Source organism: Phoenix dactylifera, chromosome 13 (genome assembly GCF_051530095.1).
Source record: "Phoenix dactylifera cultivar Ajwa chromosome 13, Ajwa_hap1_PhDact_Kaust_v1.1, whole genome shotgun sequence".
Lineage (NCBI taxonomy): Eukaryota > Viridiplantae > Streptophyta > Magnoliopsida > Arecales > Arecaceae > Phoenix > Phoenix dactylifera.
The window spans coordinates 5,752,772-5,768,925 of NC_143202.1; the positions used below are offsets into that span (position 1 = coordinate 5,752,772).

A 16,154-nucleotide genomic window follows, 5' to 3' on the forward strand; every position below is an offset into this window, starting at 1 on the left:
TTTTATATTCCTACTATTGTCACGAAAAGGGAGAGTATATGATTTATATTCTAATACTAGCACCCAAGGTACGCCGTACTAGCCCGAACCGAGAGATACGAGACGTATCGTACCGATTCGATACCGATACCTGGTATGGATGGCGTACCGATACTCGATATGCCAAAAATATTTTGTACCATACTATATCGACATTATACTAGTATGGCACCGGTACGGGGTCCGGTACCGAGACGATGAACCTTACTAACACCATTCATCTAATATTATGTAAAATGATTAGAGACAGTGAGAAAAGATTAGAGGCTCATACTATTTGCTCTAATGCTATGTTATGTCTTGCATGCACCATTTTCAATATTTAGATGCTCTGTTGTGTATTTAAATGATCTTCTAATGATCTGTAATAATGCTATGATACATTGGTTTGAGACACTATCGAATGATTAGCATGCCCGACACAATGATTAGATGTTTATACAATGTTCTAGTGTAATATATACCCTACTTCGAAATATTCTGATGCTTGTTAAAAATGGCATATCACATAGGCATTATTCTACTTTGATATTTTGCATGACAGTAGACTATGTTTTGAAAAACACACTTCGCTTTACATTACTTATACCTAATGTTTTGTCGTCATCAAAAATGACCTAAAAGAATGATTTTAATGATTACAAAATAATTGAGCAGGTTACTAGTGCTTGTGTATTTTGGAGCAATTTAAGTTGGTTTTTTGGGAAGCCTTAGAAGCTTGAATATTTAGAGAAGCATTGAAAGAAGTCATCAGAGAAATTCCACCAGGAGCAGCAATCCATGATTTAGATCCAAATGCCTTCTCCAGCAGAGATTCGAGGCAGCAGAGGGTTGACTCAATGCCAAAGAAGGATAAGTGGTGATTAGATCCTAATTCCACTTTAGCGACATCCTGGCGAATATGACAGACAGATAATACGTAATACAGATCTGCCATTTCTGTTATACAAGCTGCCGGTCCCGGTATAGATGCTCGAAGCTCGAAGGACACATACGGTGAGCTTCTTGACAGTAATAAGGAGGAGCTAGACAAATGGATTGCCTCCTACATGATCAAGTGGCCCACATATGGGTTGACCATGATGTGTGATGGTTGGACTAGTCCTACAAGACGGAGCATCAACTTTCTAACATACTATTATACCAAGACTTTCTTCCACAAGTCGATTAATGCTTCTAATTAGGTACACGACGTCGTGTACATCCTCAAACTTATAGAGAAGGTAATTGATTAGATAGGAGAGGAGAATGTCGTACAGGTCATCACTAATAGTGGGCCATAATATAAGACCGTCGAGGAGGTCTTGATGGAGTGGTGGCCATATATTTTCTGGACCCAATGTGCTACACATTACATCGACCTCATGTTGATGGACATTGCAAAGATTTGTAGGATGCAGCGAACAATGGAGACACCCAAACCATCACCAAGGATATTTATAACCATACTTGATTCCTTTCACTGATGAGAAGGTATGCAAGAGGAGATATTTTGAGACCAGGAATCACACGGTTGGCTACCAACTACGTTGTACTTGATAACTCTCTTGAGAAGAAAGCAGTTTTACGTCATATGTTTGTCAATATCGAGTGGCAGAAAAGTAGATATGCCCAGCACGACACTGAAGGGAGTAGTGTCGAAAACTTAGTGATGAGGTAGATATTCTGGCAGTAGGCCACTGCAGTAGTGAAGGCAATCAGACCATTCTATGAAGTGCTTTGGGCCATGGATAGCGAGAGATGCCCCTAGATGGGCTTCTTGTATTGCATGATGGAGAGGGCAAAGGCTCAAATCATGAAGGTAGATCCAGCCCATGCCCAAGAGTACATCGGCATCATTGAGCGATGGTGGGACTACCAAATGGGTAGGAACTTATATCTCGCAGGTAAGCAAGAACATTGAAAATTAGATTGCTCCTATACTTGCTCTTGTACTTGTATAGTTTTACTAAGATGGTCTCCTCTATGTGCAGTATACTATCCGAAACCTCGATTTCAGTACAGCATAACTGAAATTGGTATGGATGACAAAGTTCTGGCCACTCTGCGTAATGTTATTTACAAGATGGAGCTTGATCCAAAAGTTGCAGCCCTATGTCTAGAAGTGGTAACTCAATTGACATGTATAAATTAACTGAATCTTCTATTGCTAACATAGTACAATACTGTTCTTTTTCACAGACCAAATTATTTAAAAAGGACGGTGACAGCTTTAGAGTGCGGGCAACTGTCGTAAGTAAGACAAGTATAAATCCAGGTATATTACACATCAGGAGGACATTTGTTTGGAGTTAGAAGGTTACTAATATGGTACTATCTTATATCTATTTTTCTTAAATGCTTTTGCAGCTGAATGGTGGATTTATTTTGGGCTGTCCGCGAAAAAATCTTAAGTGGATAGCTATCCGGATTCTCTTCTAAACAGTCTCCTCAAGTGGTTGTGAGCACAACTGGTACACCTTCGCCCTCATCCACAATAAGCAGAGGAACCGTTTGACATAAAAGCGCCTCAACGTCTTTGCATATGTTCACTAAAATCTGAATGAGGCTGAAGTGCATTCGGAAGAAAGTGGAGCTTAAGTATACAAATTTGATCCATAGTGCTTTCGTTGATGAAGATGATCCTATGATCGGATGGCTTGTTGGCCAGCAGCAAGAGCTGAAGCTTGATAAGGTAGGATTGCCTCCACGACCGGCCAGCTTCATAGCCAGCAAGGCTAGGGTCGATGCAGGATAATGGGCTGAGCACAATATTTCATGCATTTCTACAACTGATCAGCCCAGCCATAGAGAAGCCAATCACCACATAACTTCTTATCCGAGACATTCTCTCAGACATATAATCGAGAGATGGTTGAACGAGGCCACTACGCTACTCGGTCAACTTGGTCAGGAGGATGATATAGCCAGGCAGAGAGAGGCATGAAGGGTAAGAAGGAAGCTGCCCAACACACCAAAAAAAAACAAAAGGCACCTGTAGCCCCAATGGAGTGTCAAGCAGTCCTGGAGCAGTAGCGATGACAGTTCTAGTGGTTATGGATCTGCTGTCCATAAAGAGAATGGAGGATAGAAGACCACTGTTCATGAAACACAGCCGCAAGGTGGTCATCGATACATTGGTGAGTTTCAGTTTACACATGCTACACAAAATAAGGACCACGATGGACGATTTGGTAGAGCCCATGACGATACGATTGCATATAGGATACAAGCTCCTCGAGGTCATTCAAGAAGACACGATGCAGTTGTAGATGATCTCGCATGTGGAGTAGAATCCATAGACGTATCAGATTTCGAGTCATATACTGCATCCTATTATCCAAGCCACATGCAGCTAATGACTCATATGGATAGATTATCGATATGATGCATCTGAGGCATCTTCCGGTAGCTATTATCCTACGCAGCTCGGAGCATCTCACGGGTTAGATTTTGCTACCGGTATATTCGGATGGCCCTTTCATAGCTGTATTATCAACCAGAGGACACTTTGCAGAGCAAGAGCTTCAACGCGAGATCCGAGAGTGCTTAAAACTCGACGCGCATTTCTTGTGGAATTAACATACAAGACTATAATGCCACTTGGTTAGAGAGGTGGGTTGATGTTCTTCTGATTATGCTGATGATCCGAATATCTACGAAAGGCATCGTCACTCAATCCGATTTTAGATATCAGTATGTATGTTGGACTTTAAAAATATGTAATTGATTGTATCTTAATTTGAATATATTTTATGTTGTTCATTTTATGATTTATATTATTTTAAAATAATAAAATGCATTATCTAGGTTAAACCGAGATCATAGAAACTTAAAAAAATATCAAAAAAAAATCAAATTAGACTTAAATTCAAAGAAAAAGTTCGACAAGAGTGAGAACTTAAAAAAAATTAGGGCTTGACGGTCCATTAACCGGCACGCCCTACCGGATCGGTTCAGTTCGGTTCGGCCCGAACCGGAACCAAATCGTACTGGTCGAACCGTACCGGGCACCGACTGGTATGAGTCTCGATTCCAGTTTGGCGGACCTTGAGTTAGTTGGATACATAAGTCTATGGAAACATCCTCAGTTGTTACATAAAAGATGTTCAGGTTATAAAAATGCTTGACGTCTTTGGAGGAGTTTTAAAGTTGCATTTAACTGAAAGGAGCATAAAATATCAGCGGAACTGTAAGCCAAGATTACCTCCTTGATATCCACTAATGGTCATGTGTCATCTTTTTCTAATTTATATGACCTCCCTTTTGACTTAATATGTCATCTAGAAGATGATATAATGGGATAGTATAAAAAGAAGCTTCAAATCTGTAAACTTCCGTTCTTTAACATCCCTTTTGACTTAATAAAAGAAGTTATTTAGAATTTAGAGACAAAAGCTCTCATATACTAGATCAATTAACTATTGCATCATGATGTATATTCTAGGGATATTTATAATGAAACACCATATCAGATACATACTTATCATTAAGTAGAAATCATGTGATTCAAGAAATAAAAATACAACCAAAACACAATATTTGATAGGGAAGTATACATTGTCAAAAACCCCATCTGGCATGTTTCTGGAATGAACTGATTAATAACTTAGGATTCTCAAGATGGCATCCTGCAAATCAATTTATCTCATGAAGAACAACTTATGTTCTCAAGCATCCATATATGGTTAGGACTTAGGGGACCAAATGATATGACAGAATGTCAACTAAATTGCACATTCATCACTAAAATCTACCATAAATAAATTAAATTTATCACTACTTATGCATGAAGAAGGAAGCACTGACCCATGCTCCTGCTAGAAATGCCATGGGATTCCGTATTCCAAGAGAAAACCGTTCAACTGCATTACAAATATTTCCATACAAATTACTCAGCAGTCTCTATGAGCAACAATCTAGTTTTAATTTGTTTATATCCTTAATAATCATGAACAGATGTAACGAGGGAAAATTGTTTTTGCATTCACATAATAACACATGTAGGTCTTTTTTCAGGGAAGTTACTGATAGCATCCAACTTTCATGTTTTGAGAGGGAAAATGTGCAGGAGATATGCAATATACCATGAGAAAGTAGATTTAGTAAAGAAAAATTTTATTGCAAATACATTTGTCCAGAAAATTGCAGTTCAATCATTCAAGGTACTTATGTCTTGTTTGACTCAAAAAATCTACAATATATGAATTCATTTTTTATGTAGTATACTTACGGAAAAATAAATGTAGCATCTGTATTATTTAACAACTCATAGATTGATGATGAGCCACTCAAATTATATGTTTTGGAGTCCTCTACTTATGCGTGAAGCAGGTGCAAATATCGATAGGTTTGACTGCATGATATGATATTTTTCTATGAACGCAACATCAAAACCTACCAAACTCTAAAGTCTAAACCATAACATAGATCAAGATCACACTGGATATTCAATTTACATGTTCAATCATGTATATTAGCAAACTAATACAACTTGTACCCTCCATTTTTTAACCGCTTCATCGTAGGTGACAGACCATTGAGTTATGTGATTCTAAGTTTCCAGGTATTTCTGGTAGTGCAGATCATGATCAGCAGTGTGCCCCTGAAGGATAATCATGAAACTGAAAGAATGATAAAGTGAGTCTAAAATGGACATAACAACACCATAGTTTTGCAAGATATGAAGGCCACTAGAGCAAGAAAGTTATTAGGTGAGTTAGCTGATTTAGACAACTGCAACTAGGCTTGCTAGCTGATTTAACTGATTGAGGTGCAGATCAACCATGCAAAGTTGCAAGATAACGAGACAAACTTGTAGAAAGTCAAAGTAGATTAAAATGACATGGATATGATCCTGAAGCAATGAAGCAAGTATAGTGGAAAGACAAGCACCAAAGAGTAATTCCTGTATATTGTTATTGTTTGGTCATCAAGTTATTAGAATGAACGCAAGAGACATTGGTTATACTACTGAAACTTCAATACGTGGTGTGGTATGATGATAAAACAATTGGCAAAGCAACCCAAAGAACCCATTGAATGTGAGGACCTGTGCGAGCGTCTGTTTAGTCCCACATCGGTTATCTGCTGGATAGATCTTGGGTACTTAGACAAGATCAAAAAATCCAAATAATACCTTCCGGCTAGCCATTCTGGGTGAGAATGTGACAAATGGTATCAGAACGGACCCACCCATAACCTATGTGGACTAGGAGACGCTGCATCACGGATCCATTGGTGCTGACCATAGGCCGATCATAGTATTTGTGATTAGATTTGAATGGATTTGAACCCTTAGCCTGACAAGGACGTCAGGACTTGAATAGGGGGAGCATGTGAGTACCTGTTCGAGCGTGTGTTAGTCCCACATTGGTTATCCACTAGATATATCTTGGGTACTTATACAAAATCAAGAAACCCAAATAATACCTTCCAGCTAGCCATTTTGGGTGAGGTCCATGGTTGTTACACTAAACCCCTGTTTCGCCCCTCTTTATTCAAAATTCTATTGCCGGCCACCAGCTTGATTCCGCCATCCACGATGGTCCCTGACCCAAGCCTTCAGCACCATCGTCAAGCAACTGAAACACTTTTCTCTAGCCATTTTTCTCTCTTACTTTATCTCTCATTCTTTCTCACTCTTCTTAGACCTCCTTTCTCTAATTAGTTGGCAGGTGACCCTAAAGAGTCTTTCTCTTGCAACCTGCATTGATCTTAGTAAAAGAGTCCTAAACCTTAGCCGACAACATGTTGGCCTCCACCTTGGTCCTTATCAAACACACTAGGTTCAGTTACCCTCGATCATTATTAAGCTGTATGTATCTCCGCCCGACCAGTTGGATCTGACTTAGTTATCTTGATTTGACCAGCCGGGATGTTGAGCACCACCCCCTAGCTAGCTCTGTCCTCTTTCCATCCTAGTTTTGGCATGAAGCTATATCCCCACCAATACCTCAATTGGATCTATCTAGATTCTTCAGGATTTCTCATTTCGTTAGGCTTCTAATATCTGGAATTTCAATGACACTGAATAGGTGTATCTGACCTGCTTGATTGAAGTGAGAATTCAAATCGAGAAGACTTAAGTAACCCAACACTTCATAGTGTTTTTGATTCAAAATTTCTTAAAAGAAATGATCTCATGAAAATTACTATTAGTTTATTAAATTTCTTTTATGATCTCTGCCTTTGATAATGAATCAAGTATGTTATTATACGGTCATGATTATTTTAAAATATATTATGTGTTTTGATATTCTTATAAATTGGGTTTGAAAAATTTGACTGGGTAGTTTGTGAAATTGCTTTTTTATATATTCTCAGCAAGGCTATGATCTAGCCCCGCCAAAAGAGATTATATGTTGGTCCTGTTGATTTGTAATCTGAAAAACTAGTTTCAAAATCAAGCCGTCAGTAATTAGAATAGCAGTATTGTAATATGTTATCTGACACACCCTGTATCTGTTATTTGACCCATGCCACTAGTTTACATGGCCATAGCCAGAAATTGGGCCTAATATCAATTTATAAAGAATAAATTTTGAAAGGAAATATATATATTATTCAAGGTTTGATTTCTTCCCTGTCAGTTTTATGTCGTTTGATTATTTATTTGTTTGGTATGCTTAGACCCCACTTTGATGTGTTACGTTGCTTACTAGGCTAGTGTCGCTAATTATTCTTTCCTTTTCTATTTTCTAGATCCTAAATCATCAATTGCTCGGGACATGAGGAAGTGCGCTAGATCTCCTAAAGATATTCGTTATTATTTGGGCTTCTTAGTTTGGTTTTGTTTAGTTTAGTTTAGTTTAGTTTTCTTTAGACTTTATTTGGTTTAAATGATAATAATTGGTTGGAAATTGGAACAATATGACTCTTATTATTTTGGAATATTTGTTTATAAGAATGATTTGATAGAATCTTTATTAAACTATTTTTTGAAAATTGCAAACAAAAATATTATTGCTCTAAATTTAAAATGACTGGATCAGTAGTCTTGCATAGTTGTATGGTTTGCTTTGTAGGCATGCGGCGTTTGTTATGGTTTGAGTTCGAGGGATGACAAATTAAGCGATATCAGAGCTTAGGTTTATAATCACTAAGGATATGATAGAAGTAGAGGAAATGGATTTAGAGCTTAGATTTAAGATCGCTAGGTATTGTGATAAACTTTATGCATACGGTTTGGCATACGATGAGTACAGATAGGCTAGAGGATTTCTATCTCTCATTTCAATAAGTGGGGTTGAGTTAAGAAAGAGTTTCAGAGTATCAGAGTGGAATATTCTCTAAGGCTGCACCTATATGTAGATTATGTATTAAATTGGCATATAGAAGAAAAATATATTTGGTTCCATCGATCAATTACAGGACATGGGATATACATCTTGGTGAAATCTTTGATAATTTAAATTACTATCTTTGGATCAGATTACTTTATCATCCTTGTATTTGTTGGAGACTATTGGGTGCATTAAACTTCAAGTCAATGTCTTGGTTTATGAGCAGATCTAGGGTATCTTGCTACTATTGTTGAATTGAATGAAGGAATTGATTTTTGGAGACTTATATGAGTTCAACATAGAAGGAATAAGATTTTAGGTAGGGTTTTGATAGATGCTAGGGATCATGATGAAGGAAGCTCTATATGAGAAATAATCGAGTTGACTCAACTCATATTGACTTGGAGTCTTCTAATTTGTTAGAGTTTGGAGTTAATCTTCTAAGAGGAAAGTGGATCTAGAATTGTCTAATTGAATTATCAAGGAAGTCAACGTAACTGAAACTGGTCTAAAGCTATTGTCTTGGACGGATGGTGAAGCTTATGCAATGGCTTCAACTATGGAAAGTAGCTTAAGGTTTAATCTTGATGTGGTATGCTCGAGGCATAGTAAGGACAAAGTGGCTCAAAGGTTTTGCTCTAGTTTTACTTGAAAATTTGAAATTTTGGATCTTTGTAGTTCCAGCGCAAAGCAGTATTTTGGTCAGAAATCATTTAGTGAACCTAGAGAACTCAGTAAATTTAGATCAGACTGCGCAGCAGAAGTGTAATGGTTTGAGTTATTTTGAAACTAGTTAGAAACATAAATTCATGGATCCAAAAGATACCATGATGGAAGAGTTGACTCTTTTATCCAGTAATGTAGGATTTTAGTGATAAATGGAAGTAGAATGTTCTTGATTCTTTAGCTAATCTGGATGTAGCCATGCAATTTTCACTAGTAGGTTGTCCTATTGTAGACAATGCTAGGGAGAACTTTGGGCATCTCAAATTTAGGGTTAACTGATTGATGGTTCTTTGGTTGGTCTTGGACCTAGGATGTTTTGGCATAAATCTCCTTCTAGCTCTGACATTGTTATTCTATCTGTTTGAAGGAGCTTAAGATTTTTCTAGGATAAAAGTTTGATTGTTTAAATCATAGGAGAAGTTAAGAGAAGAAAGAAGGCTGTAGATCATGAACAATGTCTAATGCTCAAGCCTTCTATTTTTGTTAAGAGTGGATTAAGCTATTTATGATTTTTGTCTGGAATTAATCAAGAGCAATTAATTTTGTATGCAAAGAATTACAGTATTTTAATCCAAGGTTAGGAGGTTGGCATTCTTTTGAAAGAGATTAAGAGAATTCGATATATATTGTGAATGGAAACGATCTAGTTTTGAAATGCCACATAATTTTTTATGTCAAGATCTTGTGAAGCAAGTACTTTGAGCAGAGACTATTTGGGAGCTCGAGGATGACATAAGGGTTGTATACTTCAGAGTTTGAGCCTTCAGTAAATTAATTTTGAGGACGAAATTATTTTATGGGGGAAAGAATGTGAGGCTCAGCCCTTTAGCCGGCTTGATACCATTAACTGGCCTGACTCTAAGAACAACCCAAATACAAAAAAAAAGAGAGAAACAGGAACGAAGCTTCCCTGTTCGAGTCAGAACAGGAGACCAACTCTAGCTCCTCTCTAACTTTGTCGGAGACTAGGAAACCCTAACCTCCACCTATAAACCGTCCCCTCCTCTCCCATCGCCATGGAGTGTCTCTCTTCTCTTCCAAAAAAAATTGCCCTTGCACTACCATTGAGTCTCCTCTCCATGTCGCCCACCTCGACGCCTCAACAGAGCCGAGGTGTGGGGCCACTGTCTTCCCCGACCTTACCCTTCATCAGGATGCCATCGTCGGCTAGGATCTCATTGCAAGATTGCGAGACTTTGAATGGTAATCTACCTCCCATGTTTTCATTTCTTCTCCCATATTTCATGTTTTTTTTTATTATGAATTTATGATTGATGGCAAGTCCTTTATCGGAGATCTAGTTGAGCACCTAGCAACTTGCCATAACTGCTTGAATGGGACCTCAGCTATTGGCAAGCGAACCAAGCTCAATTGAAGCCTCGATTCCTTGTTTTAGGTTAATCCCTATCCATTGGCTAATCTCTAGCCTTTGTTCTCTCTTTTTTATCTCTCATTCTCTCTTCTTAGACCTCCTTTCTCTATATAGTTGCCAAGTGACGCCAAAGAGTCTCTCTTGCAACCTGCATTGATCTTGGCAAAGAAGTCCCAAACCTTGGCCACAAGCTTAGTCTTTATTGGACGCCATTAGGTTTAGTTATACTAGATCGTTATTGAGCCATATGTATCTTAGCCTTACTTGTCTGATCTAATGTAGTTATCTTGATTGGACCAGCCCGGATGTTGAGCACCATTAGCTAGCCAGCACTATCCTCTTTCCATCCTAGTTTTGGCATGAAGCCATATCTGCAACAATATCTCAATTGGATCTATCTATATTCTTTAGAGTTTTATTATTTTGTTTGGCTCCTAATATGTTGAATTTCAGTGATCTTGAATAGGTGCATCTGACCTACTTGATTGAAATAAGAATTTGAATTGAGCAAAGGTAAGTAACTTAACACTTTATAGAATTTTTCGTTCAAAATTTGTTAGCAGAAATGATCTCATGAAAATTCCCATTAGTTTATTAAATTAGTTTTATGATCTCTGCCTATATATGATAATATGGATAAGCAAGTTATTATTACAGTCATGATTATTTTAAAATATATTATGTATTTTGATATTCTTATAAATTGGATTTGGAAAATTTGACTAGGTAGTTTGTGAAATTGCTTCCGCATATCTATATATTTTCAGCATGTGACGCAATCAGGGTGGGCTGCAGATTTTTTTTCTTCTTTGAGGATGGCTGAATCTTTTTTCTCTTTTTTTTTTTTTTTTTCAAAACAATGGCAATGGAGGCTAGGGTTCTTTATGGTGGAAGGAAGGAGGAAGAAGATGGGTTGCTGGATGGGTGAGATTGGGTTCATGGGAATCAACCAAGTGACTAGAATTGGGCACCCAATTGAGTGGGCGGCTGAAATTGGTTTGCACCTAATGGGTTGGCCGGCTTGGGTTATTAGAGTCCTATTGGAATTAGGACTCAAGGGAGGACGTGGGAAGGGGTTGTGGCATGAAGAATACGGCTGGGGAGGCTGATGTGGCATGCAAGGAGGCGCACCTAAGGAAACAAGGCGTGAAACAAGGGAGAGAGAGAATGGATAAGGATGAATTAGTTGGAAGTCTCATCCAAACTAATTGAAAATTGGAAGGCGTGACGGGAGGCGTCCCACCTCTTCCTCCAGCATCTTGGCATCGCACCAAGCAAGGGACTAGCTCCTCTTCACGTAAACAAAGGGAATTTCGAAATCCAAAACTAATTTTATTCATCATACCCTCCTTTATATAGAAAGAAAGGTTGGCAAAGGATAAGGATAAGGACTACACAAAATTTTAAATTAGACTCCTAATTACATGTGGACTCAATTCAAAATTTAAATTTTCTAATTGACCAATCAAAGGCCTTGACACCTAAGCCTAGACACCTAAGATCCATATCTATGGCATGTGGATTGAAACCCATCAAAAGGAATTCAGCCGCATGCCATGAATATTTATCTAGGTGGAACTCCTTCTCGGGTACCAACATCAGCATGAAGTTCAGGAGACTCCTTAAATGTCATCTGATCTCCAAATTTCATGTTCTTATAGTCATTGGAAAGCTACAGATGTCTACTTTCCAACAAAATTTGAATCAACTTAATCAGACTTCTGTAGCTCCCGAAATCTTCAAAATACCATATGGTGTTCAATCTGTCACGGATTTCAACTGGATCTGAACTCTGAATTTCTTCCACATGTGAGAGGTCTTCATGGTTGAACTTCTCTTTATTTTGACATGTGACCACTTCTAATTAGCCATGGACCCATTCATGCCTTGGACTCAATCTAATTGATATTGAAGAGGCTAACCCATTGTGAATCAAATCACTTATTGCATGGACTCAATCTAATTTCAGCTTGGACTCAACTTTGCTTGGACTAAAATTCTTTCCACTCCTTCACCCAATGTCCCACGCCATTAGAATGAGGGTGGTGCTTCATGGTTGGGCTTCATCTCCACGCTCTCCCCATGATTCAATTGGGCTCAACATGATTGATATTGGAACTCCTTGAACCCCATGAAACTTGGTGCACACCCAAGAAGGGAACTCAATCTCCATGCCCAAGGGACTAGACCCAATACTCCATGCCCAAGGAGGATGCTCCTGCATCAATTCCCCCCTTCTGGAAAAAAAACTCGACTCCATCGAATTTTGCATTTGATAGAGCTCGTAGAAGTTCAGGTTCAGCTGTTGGACTCCCTCCGTCTTTAATCATGTGCAATCTAAAATTAGTCGGTCCTCCAATAAAAAACTTCTGGTATCCTCGTCGGCATGTAGGCATGATCTGATCAACTAGGATTTCCTCAATGGTGTCCGTCGGGGCTGATCGTCGAAGAAGTGATGATGATACAGGTGGGATGTCTTCATCTTTAACATAGCGACCATCATAGGGCTGCAACTCTTCAACATAGTGACCATCGTAGGGCTGCAACTCTTCAACATAAAAGATGGGGCTAACCTGCAAATCATCTGATAACTTGAGCACAAAGGTCTTGGGTCCCATCCACTTCAGCACCTTGAAGAATTCGACTTGGCAAGGTTGAAGCTTCCAAAAATTTCGGCGTTCAGTACTCAACTGCATTAACACAAAGTCTCCTTCCTTGCGCAGGGTTAGCAGATAGAACCTATCCTCCACCATGGTGACTATCTTGACATAGCCAAAGTGACTACCAAGGCCTCCGCCATGGACTTCTCGAACAATATGATCACAAAGTGAGATCTCCGAGACACATAAAAGAAAGCAATCATGGGCAGAAAATTTTGAATGCTGCCACTGATCCACTGCTGAAACTTCTGCATATATGGGCTGAAAATATACTTCAGAGGGGTACAAAATTTTTAGATTGGCAAACCCCATTAACATTCAAAAGAGTTAGAACATGTGAATTTTGACGGAGAGCATCAGCAATAAAATCTTCTGCATGTGGCCCATGCTTCAGGATTTGGCGACGAGGCTCCTCGTGTTCTTTCGGGTTCAACCAGCGTGCAGAAAGGTTCGGCAAGCTTGATTTGGGCACCAAACCTATGGTGTGCTGGTTGTCTCTCATCAGTGGAAGGTCCTTGGCATGGAATGCCGTACCGGCCCGTACCGGCCGGTACGGGCCGGTACGTACCGGTCCGGCCGTAGACCGGTACCGGAACGGATAAAAAACCGGTATTTCCCGATTTTTTATCCGAACCGGCCGGTTCGGGCCCGTACCGGCCGGTTCGGAGCCGGTACCGGCCTCGTACCGGTGCGAACCGGCCGGTTCGCACCGGTACGATTTTTTTTTTTTTAGAACCACAGCGCCGCACGCTGTGGTTTTTGAAACCACCGCGTACCGGCCGGTACGGGACCGGTACGTACCGGACCGGACCGGTACCGTACCGGTCCGGCCGGCCACCGGTACGCCGACCGGTACCGGTACGGCGGACCTTGGTCCTTGGGGAGACTCTCAGGGGTTACATTAGAGGAATCATCCAATATGGACTTGAAATCAGGAGGAACAACTTCTGAAATTTCAGCACCAACTTTCCTAGACACTAGTGAATACATGACTCCAATCTCTCGGCTACAAGCTTCAAACTTTCTCATGGTTAAAACCCGCCGGATTATCAGAATTTTAGAGGTAAAATCAGTGATCCGAAGGGGCTTTAACACAACTCTTTTGTTGGCATAATATAGAGAATAACAATTGGATCGACCGTCATACTCGACACTATGATCATACAACCAAGGTCTTCCTAGAAGAAGATGGCACGCCTTCATGGGCAGAACATCGCACCATACTTCATCTCGAAAGTCCTTACCAAGTGAAAAACTGATTAAGCATCTTTGTTTAACAGGGATGGAAGAGTCTTCGATCCAACTTACCCGATACGGCTTTGGATGCGGTACCAGTTTCAGATTCAGCTTTTTCAGCACTTCTTCAGAAATGATGTTCATGCAGCTTTCATTGTCAATGATGAGGTTTAGAGACTTGTTGGCATGCTCGACGCAAGTGTGGAAGATATTGGTGTGCCTCCAATCTTCCTCCACATTCTCCTCCTGCTTACAACTCGTAAAAACCCGCCGCACGACGCACACAGGTAGATTGAAGCTCTAGCTCCACCGCAGGGGCTTCTTCATCATGTTCTTCGTTTCCTTCATTTCCCTCTTCATCAGCGGGCTGAGAGGGAGGAGTGACTTCAGAGGGTCCTATGATCTCATCCTCTTCACATACCAATGCAAATCGTTGATCTCGGGTAGGACAAACAACGGCGAAATGGCCTCGCCCGCCGCACTTGTAGCATTCAACAGGATTCTTCCCTTGCGGTGTGGATTGTGGCATAAAACCTTTACCCTTTTCATTAGCCCTTGGAGCACCCCTTTCCTGATATGTGCTTCTATTTACAGAGGTTTCAGATCTGAAAACAGGAGCGTTACCTCGAGGAAATGGAACTCCGCGGTTGGTGCTGCGCTCGGAAAATCGTCGTGCAACCGGTGCTTGCGCAGGCATCTTTGTCGTAGCTGCGATAACTCGAATGGCGAGTTGGTATGCCTCCTTTAGGCTGAAGATGCGTGTCGTCATTAGCTCCCTCTTGATGTCATCCCTCAGCCCGGATCGGTACCGAGTTAGGAACTGTCGATCCGTCTCCGTGAGGTTGCTGCGGATCATCAACTCATGGAATTGGGCTGTATACTCCTCTACGGAAGAGCTTCCTTGACGAAGTTTCAGAAGTTCTTCGAAAAGTGTCTCCTCATAATCAAGGGGAAGAAACTTTTCCTTCAAACGAAGTTTCATCTCCTCCCAATCATTGATAGGGGCTGTCGGAGTCGATGAAGCTTCTCTTCAACGCTATGCCACCATATGCGTGCTTGGCCCTTGAGCTTCATCTTCACAAATCGCACCTTGGTTTCATTGGGTATGCTGAACCATTCGAAGTAGTCTTCAAGAGACATCAACCAATCCTGAAAGTAGGTTGGGTCCATGCTTCCGCTGTAATCAGCAACTTCTACACGAACCCGCTTCATGACATCGTCGAGATCATTGTGCTCCCGCTGATTTTGATGAATATAGGGGTTCCTGAAATTATTCCCCATACGAGGAATGTTTGGAGGGGGCATCCGCTGATCCCTAGGTGGCCTTTGGGGTGATAGACCCCCAGGGGAGAATGCTTCAACGTCGGGGTCTTCTCCAAATGGCACTTCTGAATTTTCAGGTTGCGCGGGGACAGCATGTTCATCTTCAAGATTGTTTGGCTCGAGGAAGAGACGATCCCAAACTACTTCCACCTTCTGATTCAAGGCCGCCACTTGCCGGATGAGTTCGTCCATCATCTCAGCACGTTGTCGTTCATTGTTGTAGGGGCGACCACTTCTGGTACTCATGGCGACAAGGATTCGTTCTGATACCAATTGACGCAATCAGGGTGGGCTGCAGATTTTTTTTCTTTGAGGATGGCTGAATCTTTCTTCTCTTTTTCTTTTTTTTTTTCAAAGCAATGGCAATGGAGGCTAGGGTTCTTTGTGGTGGAAGGAAGGAGGAAGAAGATGGGTTGCTGGATGGGTGAGATTGGGTTCGTGGGAATCAACCAAGTGACTAGAATTGGGCACCCAATTGAGTGGGCGGCTGAAATTGGTTTGCACCTAATGGGTTGGCCGGCTTGGGTTATTAGA

General features: G+C 40.5%; 1 protein-coding gene across 6 annotated transcripts in view; it reads right to left on the reverse strand.

Moving 5' to 3' along the window:
- LOC103697102 (uncharacterized) overlaps positions 1–16,154 on the reverse strand; it is a 67,878-nt gene that overhangs the window by 19,021 nt on the left and 32,703 nt on the right. For 4 of the 6 annotated variants that reach the window (XM_039118839.3, XM_039118837.3, XM_088710033.2 and 1 more), the window contains exon 7: positions 4,828–4,883. The exons of the other annotated variants lie outside the window; for them this stretch is intronic. In XM_039118839.3, coding sequence (XP_038974767.3) covers positions 4,828–4,883 — 56 coding nt within the window. The remainder of the gene's footprint in view (positions 1–4,827; positions 4,884–16,154) is intronic. 6 annotated transcript variants of the gene reach the window in all.